We start from the raw sequence: 12,121 nt of genomic DNA on the forward strand, positions 1-12,121 counted from the left end.
CACCAGCCAGACAGGAGGCGGCCGAGGGAGAGGGTGGGGCAGGAGGGGCCCAGAGGCCCTAGGAGGGGGGCATCAAGGGCAGCCCCCAGAAGCAGGAGCCCTTTTCTCAGAGGCCAGAGGTGCTGGGGGGAGGGACAATGACCGGCCACCCACCCACGGTCCACCCAGAGTTCCCATGGCTCCGGAGAGCATCACAGCAAGGAATCTCCACGCTCTTCACTCGTCTGGTTTCTAGAACGGAGTTGATGTGAGAGCCCTGCCGCACAGAACCTGTCTTGGAAACCCTGGGCCCCATGGGTTGAAGGGGTCAGGCTGCCCCCAGCGCTGATGGAGCCCAAGGCCCTGGAACAAGAGCAGGGACGTCCTGAGTCAGGGCGCCTGTGTCAGGTTGCTGGGGGCGGGCTGTGGAGCTGAGCGCCCCTCTCACGGACCCAGGTACGACCACTACTCTGTGCTGTGCGAGCTGCTCCCTGCAGGAGTCCCGTCCCTGGCCGCCTGTCTGCAGTTGCTTCTACGCGGTATGTCTGGTCTGGCCACCCCAAGCCCCACTGGCTCCCCCCTGAAAGACCCGGAGGGCAGGAGGCCAAGCACCCAGTGCTCCAACCACCCTGCTGGACTGTGGTGGTTCTCACAGCAGGAGGATGGTCTCACCGCCCCAGCTCAGCCACCCACCTGCCCCGAAGTCCACCCAGGCTGGGCCTGTGCCCAGGTCTCCAAGTCTTAAGCCCAAAGCAGGCTGGAGAGTGACACAGGATGCAGCCCTCAGACACAGTGAATCCGCAGAAATGCACGCAGGTCGATGTGGGGAGCGGCTCCACCTTTGCTGCACACACGTCCTGCACACCTGGCCGAGCAGGTGTGGGGCTCAGGTGCCTGGCCCTGGAAGGCCCTGCACCCAGACATAGCACTCACACTTCAGGTCTCCTGAGGGAGCAGCGGGACCTATGGGCAGGGGCAGGCACCGGGGAGCCCCTCGGGGTCCGCAGGGGGCTTGGCCAGATGAGCGTGCGTGGAAACTCGCAGGCCACACAGGAAATTAGCGACTGCGTGGTGCTGATGCAGAAAGAAAAATGGCCAAGACGCGCTGAGAGCAGGACCCGCAGGTGCGGCCGCCCAGGGACAGGCATGTGGCCGGTGAGAGGACTCAGAATGAGGTCAGACTGACTTCTCAGCTGCTGACTCTTAACTGCTTAGAAAGGGGCGGAAACAAAACACACCCGTGTGCCCCACACTAAAGAGCTGTGTTAATGTTGACGGTATTTGCAGCGTCCCTTGCCCACGGCCCCACCCGCCACCCGTGACTGGGGCACTGCTCTCCGGCCGTCAACCTCTTGCAGAGTATTTCCATGAACACCAACTCGGAGATTTGTCCACACTGGTGCCCGCAGGCCTCATGGGTTTGTTTCGGGTGCTCTAGAATATTCCATCGATTGTGTAAACCACAGTGGCAAACTCTGCGTGAGCCCTGGACACCTGTGTGGGTCGGGCTGCGCCCAGCAGGAAGAGCCACTTGCTGTCCGGGTGTTGCTGCTGGCAACACAGTCTTACTTCTGTTTTCTGATTTTTAAAATAAGGAACGTATTTCACGTGTTTAAAGAGAAGCAGCAGGCCCATCTGCCCCCAGGTCCCCTTCGGGCTGGCACACGCGGGGCTGGGCCTGGCCCGTGGCACCATGCTGCCCACCCACTGCCCCAGCACCTAGGCCTGCAGGTCTCAATGTAGCCCCCTCCCCTCCTCCAGAGGTCCCTCCAACCACCCCGCTCCTTTGTGATTTCAGGAGGATTTGATGAAGATGTTAAAGCGAAAGTGGAGAACCTTCTCGGGATTTCCAGCCTGGAAATAACGGACCCTGTTAGGCAAGCACCCTGCAGCCCTCCCCGTCCCCTTCCTCCCTTCCCCCCCTCCCCCCCCGCCCCTGGAGACAGCTGTTCTCAGCAGGGCTCTCCGCAGGGAGGGGGCCGGCTCTTTCCCTGGCAGCAACATTCTTGCCCTTGTCACACAAGTCAGCCTCCATCTGCGCAGCTCTGTGGACGCACTGCTGGAGGGCAACAGGTGAGCGTGTGGGTCGGGGGCAGGTGCAGGTGACAGGCAGCTGTGGGTGAGCGGCAGGCATGGGGCGGGTGTGGGTGGGGACAGGTGTGAGTGGGAGGCAGGTGCGGGTGAGGGGCAGGTGCGGGTGAACGGGCAGGTGGGGTGAGCGTGCATGTGTGGGTGAGGGCAGGTGTGGGTGGGAGGCAGGTGAGGGGCAGGTGCGTGTAAGTGGGTAAGGCATGGGGGAGGTGTGGATGGGAGGCAGCTGTGGATGAGGGGGGTAGGGACAGGTGCAGGTAAGGGGCAGGTTCACAAGCCCTCCCACCCCCAGGCACAGGAGGAGGCAGCCTCATCCTTCACAAAGACTTTCTGGGGGATGTAAGACTTAGAAATGTCTACCCCATTCTTAAACATTTTCTGTATTACTGTAAAGCCTCCCCACGGCTGCCTTGGTAGCCCGTGGCACACCCATATGTGGATTTGTCCCAGGTATGTCACTGGCTGGTTCAGCCCCTACCACCGCCGGCGGAAGCTCATCCACCCAGTCATGGTTCAGCACATCCAGCCCGCAGCGCTCAGGTGAGGCCCTGGGCAAGAGCCATGCAGCTATGGGTTCTCTGAGGACTGCTGCTGTCGCTGACATGTCCCTCAACTAGAGTGAAAGCAGAGGGTGAGCCCCTAGTTGTAAAAGGCCCTCTGGTCTCAGATGTGCAGCTGTCACTGACTTGTTCCTCCCAACATGCCGATGAGGTAGGGTCAGTAGCCCCGTTTCACAGATAGGCAAACTGAGGCACAGGGCAGTACTGACCACGGGGCTGAGGGCAAGTCCCGAGTGTGCAGACTGTGCGTTCACGGCACCCTCACCCGCAGCCTCCTGGCGCAGTGGGGCACCCTCGTGCAGGAGCTGGAGGCTGCCCTGCAGCTGGCTTTCTACCCAGATGCCGTGGAGGAGTGGCTGGAGGAAAACGTGCACCCTAGCCTGCAGCGGCTGCAAGCTCTCCTGCAGGACCTCAGCAAGGTGTCCGTCCCCCCGCCACCACCCACCAGCCCTGGCAGGGACACTGCTCAGGACCCCTGAGGGGAGAGCTCGTGCCGGGGGCTCCTGCTGTGGGCTGGGGGGTTCTGCGCTGCCAACTGTCGGCCTGGGTAATAGAGGCCCATGTGGGTGTCGTGCCCTCTGGCCCAGCAGTCTCGCCCACACTCAGTTCCTGAGGGCCCTGGGCACCCCCAGGGGAGAGACTAGAAAACACAGAAGGAAGTAGCACAGGGAGACTCGCTTTGTAATCTGCATGTGTGACACCGATTCTTCGGAAATAAAGAGTGGAAGGTGTGGGTGACACGCGAAGGGTCATTTATGGTTATTATGACCGTGTCCTGCAACGAGGGACTGGCAGCCACTACTGAGGAGGAGGGTCCCATCTCTCTCCTGTCGGCTTTCACCAAGGTCACAGCCAGACGTGGGGCAAAGGTGTTCCCTGTCCTACCCAGCCATTCCTGGGCCTGCCACCTGGGGGCTCACAGGGCCCAGGAGTCACCGGTTCACAGGCCAGGCGTACTCGGTGCACACCGCACCTGGGAGGACCTGGGTGCACTCAGGAAACCAAGTGCACTGGCAGGTCAGGATGGTTGGCATTCGGGTGGGGGGGGGGGGGGGGGGGGTGGTCTGTAGCTGAGAGTCCAGCCCCCTCCTGCCAGGTCTTCCCAGGTTCGAGAGAGGCTGGAACTCAATTTCTGCAGAAAATCTCCCAGTTTTTCCTGTTTGGTTAGGTTTTTTTTTTTTTTTTTTTTTTTTTTTTTTTGCTGTGTTGCCCAGGCTGGTCTTGAATTCCTGGCCTCGAGCAATCCTCCCACCTCAGCCTCCCAAAGTGCTGGGATTACTGGCATGAACCACTGCGCCCGGCCGGAGCTCTCGGTTTTTAAGCGCTGCACAATACTAGAAGAGCTGACCTTTTTTCTGGCCTCACAGCTTATGCTGAGGCTGAGTGTGAGGAACAGAGAGACCTTTCTGTGACAACTGCTGGGGCAGAGTGGTCTACGCGCCGAGATCCTGGCATCAGCAAGGGAGGCGGGTCCTCGGGGAGGGGCAGCTTCCACAGTGTGGCTGCAGCGTGCACAGCCAGGTAGGCCCCGGATGTTCACCCCTCACTGCCCTTGGGGAAGCACCTGACCGCTGGGGATGTCCACCAAGGAGAGGATGCTGTGTCAGGGACAACACGCAGCATCAGCACCCACGAAGGCCCGGCCTCTCCACTCGCCCGAGGTCTTGCTGTGGCCCACAGCAGGAGTCCAGGGCTGGCGAGACCTCCGGCTGCAGAAAGGCATGCCCAGGCCTCACTTTGGAGAAAGTCAGGGTGTCCTGGTCCGACCTGCTGTTTCGTGCAGTGTGAAAGCAGCAGCGTGAGCAGGCAAGAGGCCGACTCAGCTGGAGGCACCGACTGAAGCCAAGGCCACGGGTCCTGTGGGCGGTGCATGGGCTCAGGAACAGCGGGGCTGTCAGCTCTGGCTCCCGGGGTCGCCGGCCTCACTGTCGCTGCTCTGAGACAGCTCTGTGGGGCTCTCAAGGCAGTGCAGCTCCAGGAAGGTGGTGATGAGCTTGGCGACGGCTTCCACATCACTGGGCGAGGCCGGCAACGGGAGGAAGATCAGGTCACCTCGGCACAGGGCGCCATGAGACCCCACAGCAGTCTCCTCCTCGACCACCCACCTCCAGCAGCCCCTGGGGCTCCCAAACTGGACCCAGCACTTCCTGGCCTGCTCCCACCCTCCCAGTCACAGTGGGGCTGCCCCTGAGCCTGCACATGCTTTCCGTGGGCCCCTCTGTGTCCCGTCCACAAACTCATCTCCTTTCCCAGCTGCCCCATAGCTCTGGGCAGTCAGGAACAGGAGTCACCTGACACGGCCGCAGCTCTGGCCAGGTCAAAGTCCCACAGCCTTACCTGCGGTGGCCCATGACTGCACTCTGCGTGAGGGGGTGAGAGAAGCCCGTTGCAAGCCGGAGCACCACCATGTAGCCCTTCCCGAAGTACCGGACCTTCTCCTCCTCCACACTCACGTCGCGGACATCATGCAGCAGGACCACCACTGTGGGCAGACGGTCAGTGGCCGAGCCATTCCCGCCCACACATGCTGCCCGGCAGTCGCACCAGGGCCACTGGCACCATCGAAAGCGACAGCCACTCTTGGTTGGCAGCAAAAGCATTTGCTGTTTCCTGCCTGAGGCTGGGCCCCGGAGGACTGCTGTGGCCCTGAAGGCAGTGCAGGGTCCTCTGGGTGGGAAGGACGTGCCCGCGGTGCAGGCTGGTGGGCCACATGCACAGCCTGCTGGTTCTCCTGGGAGTGCCGACTGCAGGGACCCGCTCAGTGTGAGGCCGCCATCTTTACGTTGCACTGTTCCTCCAGGTCTCCCGGAGGTTGGCTGCTGAGCCAGGGCCACCCTGCAATTTCCTGTGGCAACTCGAGGCAGCCACCTCTTCGGGTACCGGGGCAGCCCCAGTGGCTGTCAGAAAATGGCACAGCTGCCTCCCACAGCCCAGGCCAGCCCTGCAACACCTCTCCCCAATGCCCTGGCCAGGTCCCTGCGGGGATCCAGGAAGCAGCCTGTCAGAAGCGCAGCATTGTGGCACTAAACCCAAGACTGCCCAGCAACTCTGGTCGCCAGAATCTGTCCCCTCTCTGGGGCTATGCATAGGCGGCCGGACCCCGGGGCCTCTGTCTGTGCGGCAGCATCTACAGGAAACTGGTACTGACCACAGTTGGGCCAGTGCCCAGGCTCAAGGGTGGGGGGTTCCTCAGACCATCCAGCCCCTACTGCAGGCCCAGGAGAACCCACAGGAAAGCTGGAGCAGCGCCAAGGCCCGCAAGAAGCCAGGTGGCCCCACTCCAGACCCCCACTCCGGACCCCTACTCCAGACCCCCACTCCAGAATGCCCATGGGCTGCCATGGCTCTCCCTGCCCCATCCTGTGACCTGCTGCTGGGGCCAGACTGCACCTGGGGACAAGTGGCTGCCAGGCAGGCGGGAGAACACAGCTAAACAGAGGCTGCCCGAGCCCGGGTGGGCCAGACCCCTGCTCCTCCCACTCTCCCCAGGGGCCAAACCTCTAAAGAGCCCAGGAGGCTCTAGGACCCCGCTGACCAGGTGAGCAGGTGGGGCATATCCGTGGGATCCTGCGTCCAGCGGGCAGGACACAACCCTGGTCACCAAGCAGACAAGCTTGGACCAAAGGCGCTTCTAGGCCCCCCTCTAGGCCCCATGGGTCACCCAGACACCCACAGTGCACCGCCTCTGTGGCCCACTGTGTCCCATGTCCCCATGCTCCCCACAACTCACCCTGATCGTGGCCAGCTCTGAAAAGAGTCAGCAGCTTCTTGTAGAGGCTGAACGTCTTCAGAACAACCTTCCCTGTGCTCTTGTCGAAGATGGCTTCCTGGAAACCGACACGCACTGACCACCATGAACCTCCAGGAACGGGGGCCCCGTGGCCGCTGGGGCATCACCCCCACCCTCACCAGGGTGGACACTCAAGAAGGGGGGCTGGGGCCCCTCCCAGTCAGAACCCAAACCCCTGAAGCTGCTGGTGCTGCTCTGTCAGAGCCGGACATCTGCAGCCAACCCGACTCCTGTTGGGAAATGGGGAGGTGGGCAGGTGCAGCGGGTGCTTGCTCCACTCTGCAGGCAAAACAAGCACAGGGAGGCAGTGGAACCAGCAAACAAGGGCATGGAACTCAGAGGGCAGCACTGGGCCAAGCTGAAAGGACTCATGAGGGGCTCCGAGGTGGGAGGGCCGGCCACGGGGAAAGCTGACTCGCACCCCATCGTGGCAACTCTGGGAAGAAAGCACTTTGGTGAAGACAGTCGTGGCGAGCTTCTAAGAGAAAAATGCCTTCGGGGGATTCCTTGGCCAGGAACGGTCCCAGGTGAGTGCAGGGGCCACGTCCTGATGAACAGAGACCTCCAAGCAGGGACCAACGCTTCAGGACGGGGAGGCGCTAGGCCACCCAGGGCCCTTCCTCCTCCTCTCATTCCCACTGCGAGAAAACCCAGGAGCTGAACAGCCCTGGACTCTGTCCTGCACCCAAGCCGGCCTTACCTCCCAGTCCTCCAAGTTCTGCACAGCCACAAACAGGCAGCCTGTGACGTAGAAGAGCTTCCAGCCCAGGCTATCTGGAGATGGACATAGGGCGCCAGCCTGAGCTCCAGGGATGTGCCCACAGGAGGCCCCGCCTAGCACAGCCTCCCCCAGACGCTGGCCAGAGCCCACGTTCGCAAGGACCCCCTGGGCAGCTTCCTGTGCTGCTGACCCTGCCCTGGCCACTCAGGACCCACACGCGGCACACCCCACCCAGCTCTGACCCCCAGAGTCCATGTGAGAGAGGCAGGTGGGGCATACAGGGCCTCTGCCCGTCTGGGCAGGCCCAGTGATGGTGGCAGGGTAGGAAGTATGCCTCACCCCACAGCTGGATCTTAGCCAGATCCTCAAGAGCATCTTTCCGGGAATATCTGATGACCCAAAACACAGAAGACTTAAGAAGTGAAATGTGGGCTGGGTGCTGGGCGGACGGGCGTGCAGAAGGGTGCTGGGGGGATGGGCGTGCAGAAGGGTGCTGGGCGGATGGGCGTGCAGAAGAACAGCAGCGTGTGGAGGGGTGTGGTGCCGATCTTAAAGGCCACCCCATGGACAGTCACAAATGAGTTTTTCCTTCTTTTCTCTGTTTTCCAAACAGCTGAGACAGTCATGGGGGGGTGGGGCGGGGGGTGCTTTACCTCCGCTGTAGTAGGCAGCAGCCAGGCCAATCGACAAGATTCCTGTGAAGAGAAAGTGACTGCCTGCCTATTGATCCCGGTGAGACCCCACCTCCTCCCCAGTGTAGCGGGACCAGGAGCCACAGCCCCTGATGAGCAGGCCCTTCCCACTGTAGGAACAGCTATGGTCAGGGGTTACAGACCACCAGGTTCAGAGTAGGGGAAACAGCCAGGAAGTTGGTTCAATAATGCAATATAGCTGGGCATAGGATCACACACTTGTAATCCCAGCTACCTGGGAGGCTGAGGAAGGAAGATCGCTTGAGCTCAGGAGTTTGAGACCAGCCTGGGCAACATAACGAGACCTCATCACTGAGAAAACAAAAGCAAAACACAGTATGCACTATTCACAGTATTTACTGGACACATCTGCTGTGTGAGGCTCCATAACTGACACGGATGTTACTCCAGCAGCACGTGGTGAGGCCTGAAGACTGTGCACAAAGAATTACAACACAGCGTGCCATGCAAAACACAACAGGAGGCTGTGATGTGTCACAAAAAAGGTGGGCCCCAGCTTCTGAGGTACAGCCAGCACCACTCCTCACACGGTGTCCCATCAACACAAGTACAGCTGTCCCCAAGGGTACAGGACCCTACTGGTGGGTAGGGATGGAGGAGAGGAGGCTAAGTGGACTGTGAGTCCTATGAAAAGGTCTGAGGACCAGGGAGGAGGAGACATGGGAACCCACGATCACCCATCACGTGGTTCAAAACAAGTACTAGGGAAAATATGGTGACCTCAGAAAAGCTCATAGAGTATATTAAATACTCTGGGTGTTAGTGGTTAAAAGGGGACAAAACAGACATGCATTATCTGTAAAACCAAGTACACCGGATAAAATTTGAATGGATACAAAGAAACAAAATAGCCATCAGATTTCAAGGTAATAGAAAAAAGAGAAAATACTTTGCTTCGTTTGCATCCTTTTTGAAAGTGAAGCTTTCGGTTCTGGGGTTCTGGGGAGGGACGTGGAGAGCCTTACCAACCAGCAGGGACCAGGACCGGATGCCTGGAGCCCTCTTCAGATGGAGGCGGGAGCTGGTGCGGGTCTCCACCTGCAGGTACATCCCGAGACGGCAGCACCACTCTCTACAGGAGGAGGGGTCTGGGGACAGACAGAGGCAGCTGAGCCCTTGGGCCTGCACACAGGCAGGCGCCCAAGCCATCAGGCCCAGTGTAGAGGCCAAGAGCAGGCCCCCCAACTAAGTCACCTGCAGCCCCAGACACCATCAGCCAGTCTCACCTGGTCTCTGTGGTCGGGCACGTCACTGGATCCCGCAGAGACCCCGTTTCCTGTGTAAGGAAGGCCCTTTTCCGTTCACAGTGACACCGACTGCGCGGGGGCTGTTTCCCGCTCAGACTCAGGAGCTACAGCTGCATCACCACCTGCCCTGTCCTATCTGGAAACCTTATGTCTTGAGGAGGCCGCTAGCGCACAGCAGCCTTTGAGTTTCTAGCACCAATTGGCAACCCCTCTCCCCTATGCTGGCCTCCACCAAGAAAGGAACTGAAAGTCCCATCATGGCTTCCTGCTGTACTGGCTCTCGCACTGGCATGGAACAACACTCTCAGCTCTCTCTCTGCCCTCCTCCACCTGCTGAAAGTTCAGACTGCACAGTGGAGGGTCCCAAAGCGGCCAGAACCGACGAGTCACCAAAGGGGCTAACCTTCCACAGGGGAGTTCCGCACGGGCACAGTAGCCCTGCCACTTCACAGTAGCCCCCAACACTGGCCCCAGGGACCCCGTTCTGTAGTTTCTCAGGGCTTTCCCTGTGAAGTCAAATCAAATTTCTGACATTAAATAGGGGGTTCAGGCTGGGCGCGGTGGCTCATGCCTGTAATCTCAGCACTTTGGGAGGCCGAGGCGTGCGGATTGGTTGAGTTAAGGAGTTCAAGACCAGCCAGGGCAACGTGGTGAAACCCCGTCTCCACAGAAAATATTTAAAACTTAGCCCGGTGTGGTGGTGCATGCCTGTGGTCCTATCTATTCAGGAGGCTGAGCTGGGAGGATCACCTGAGGCCAGGAGGTGGAGGCTGCAATGAGCAGAGATCGTGCCACTGCACTCCAGCCTGGGTGACAGAGTGAGACCGTGTCTCAAAAAAATAAAAAATAGTGGGTTCAAATCACACAAACCAATTCTAGATGCTGGTATATGACTGGGCTCCCTCCCGAGCCTCAGTTACCCCACTGTTCCCCAAATACCTAGCATTCCACACCCAAATGCATACACACAAGCACACTCGCGGACACAAGCACACGCGCGCTGGCCGAGCCGCCCGCGCCGCTGGTCGCACCGAGCGCTCGTTTCTTTGTCCGGGTCGAGGGCGCTCCTGCCGCCGAGGCTAACCTGCAGCGGAAGAGGCGCGAGGCCGCTCGCGACGGGCACGGCGGGACACTGAACAGCCGGCAGGCGGGCCCAGGACGCAGACCCCTCCCGGAGTGCGCCCAAGGGTGCCGGGACGCGCGGCACGAAGCGGGAAGGAAGTGCGCAGCCCACCCAGCCCAGCAGCCTACCGAGAGCACGGCGGTCCCCGCGCCGCAGCAGAGACGCGAACCGGCGGGGGCGGGGCCGCGCGCACTTCCGGGATTGGAGCTCAGCCGAGCCGACTTTCGGGGCGGGGCCGCGCGCACTTCCGGGATTGGGGGCGGGGCCGCAAGCATTTCCTGGATGGGGCGGAGCCGAGCGGATTTGCGGGATCGCGGGCTGGGCCGCACGGACTTCCGGGATCCGGGCGGAGCCGCAGGAGGAAGCAAGTGGTTCCTGCTAAAGGAGCCAGTTTTCTTGAAAAAAAGAAACGTTTGGGGAAACGTATCCGACAGCAAAGAACTTACCAAGGACTATGAGCGTCTTGCTAACATAGAAGCGAAACTGAAGTGGTTCTCATTGCCAAAAAAGAAGAATTGAGCATGAATAAGAACAGTAATCCCAATGAATTTAAAATCCTCAGATGCTCCAGTCTGTAATTCATAATAATGTATTTTTTAACTCTGTTCACTTTTGGAGGATGCTGGCAAGCTCACCCCAGTTTGTGGCCTGGTTAATAAAAGGAAAGCACCAAGCATTTGTACTGCCTTTATGAAATTTACAGCAGAGTAACCAAATACTGCATGAGAAGAATTTCTCATTATAGAAGTTTTCCAGCTAATAAATGAAGAAGAAACAGTAGGATTAAAACATCACCCTATGAATTAATGGACCTAGGCAATGTCATCAATGACTGCTAATTAACATTGCAAAAAGGTCAGTTAGATATCAGAAGTACACAGCACCATCTATGAAGTAGTCTTGCCAGAAAAAATTTAACCTGAATGTGAACAAGCTTCTAGAGTGAATTACTGGAAATGTGGAAGACAAGACTGTACTAAAGGATTCTACAAGGATACAGTCAGCAATTGTGGGTGTAAACCAAAAATAAAATTCGAAACCTCAACCATCTGAATGGACCCCTCCTCTTGGCCAAGAGCATTCCCAAGTTATCCTGAAAAACTAGCTCAGGCAGTGATGGGAAGGGGGAGACAGACATACCTCACTCCCTCCTCCCTTTTGGAATTCAGGCACACAGCTGACCAGCATTCACATTAAAACAGATCTTGAGGTGGCCAGGCACAGTGGCTCACGCCTGTAATCCCAACACTTTGGGAGGCCGAGGTGGGCAGATCACGAGGTCAGGAGATCGAGACCATCCTGGCTAAGACAGTGAAACCCCGTCTCTACTAAAAACACAAAAAAATTAGCTGGGCGTGGTGGTGGGTGCTTATAGTCCCAGCTACTCGGGAGGCTGAGGCAGGAGAATGGCATGAACCCAGGAGGCAGAGCTTGCAGTGAGCCGAGATCACGCCACTGCACTCCAGCCTGGGCGACAGAGTGAGACTCCATCTCAATAAAAAATAAAAAAACCAAAACAAAAACATCTTGAAGCTGACAAAGTAGACTCTGTAGCAATGACACCAAATTCCAGCCTGACTCTGGTATAGGACTACATGACAGATAGGAGGCCTTGGGAGAAATCGAAGTACTTTACCCAACATTAAATTTCTTCGACTTATTTTGAAATAGCCCTGCAAAGCTGTCCCTTGTGAGGAAAATCTACATTCTGTAGAGAATCCGTGTTCCTTTCCAGGTCTTTTTCCTGCTTCAGGAGAGAACTCTGATAAGAAGCACTTACAATCTATTCTCTCTGAAGCCTGCTACCTGGAGACTTCCTCTGCTTAATGGAAATCTTGGTCTCCACAAGCCCTTATCTTAACCTAAAAACTCCCTTCTGTTGATTCGAGCTCTTTAG

General features: G+C 58.5%; 2 protein-coding genes across 2 annotated transcripts; one reads left to right on the forward strand and one right to left on the reverse strand.

The window, feature by feature from the left end:
- Positions 1-333: 333 nt before the first annotated feature.
- On the forward strand, positions 334-3,375 carry LOC116464686 (hexosaminidase D-like; the record flags this gene model as incomplete). The annotated part of the gene is made up of 5 exons (XM_032147948.2): positions 334-518; positions 1,778-1,856; positions 1,951-2,052; positions 2,521-2,610; positions 2,902-3,375. Coding segments are annotated over 5 exons (664 nt in total), but the record flags the coding sequence as incomplete, so codon positions are not given.
- LOC116464685 (cytochrome b-245 chaperone 1) lies at positions 3,300-10,685 on the reverse strand. The gene is made up of 8 exons (XM_058435152.1): positions 10,353-10,685; positions 9,081-9,130; positions 8,820-8,942; positions 7,795-7,836; positions 7,121-7,194; positions 6,361-6,457; positions 4,968-5,112; positions 3,300-4,645 (listed from the first exon to the last, which is right to left on the reverse strand). Exons 3-8 carry the CDS (start codon positions 8,902-8,904, stop codon positions 4,525-4,527), a joined length of 564 nt encoding a protein of 187 aa, XP_058291135.1. The 5' UTR covers positions 8,905-8,942; positions 9,081-9,130; positions 10,353-10,685; the 3' UTR covers positions 3,300-4,524.
- Positions 10,686-12,121: the final 1,436 nt, after the last annotated feature.

Source organism: Hylobates moloch, unplaced genomic scaffold (assembly GCF_009828535.3).
Source record: "Hylobates moloch isolate HMO894 unplaced genomic scaffold, HMol_V3 SCAFFOLD_1286, whole genome shotgun sequence".
NCBI lineage: Eukaryota > Metazoa > Chordata > Mammalia > Primates > Hylobatidae > Hylobates > Hylobates moloch.

Coding starts and splice junctions, on each gene's coding strand:
- LOC116464685 (XM_058435152.1), bottom strand. CDS start 8,904: ATGTACCTGCAGGTGGAGACCCGCACCAGCTCCCGCCTCCATCTGAAG. Junction 7,195..7,794: donor TGCTGCCTACTACAGCGGAG/GTAAAGCACCCC, acceptor GTCCATCTCCAG/ATAGCCTGGGCTGGAAGCTC. Junction 4,646..4,967: donor GCAGTCATGGGCCACCGCAG/GTAAGGCTGTGG, acceptor GGCCTCGCCCAG/TGATGTGGAAGCCGTCGCCA.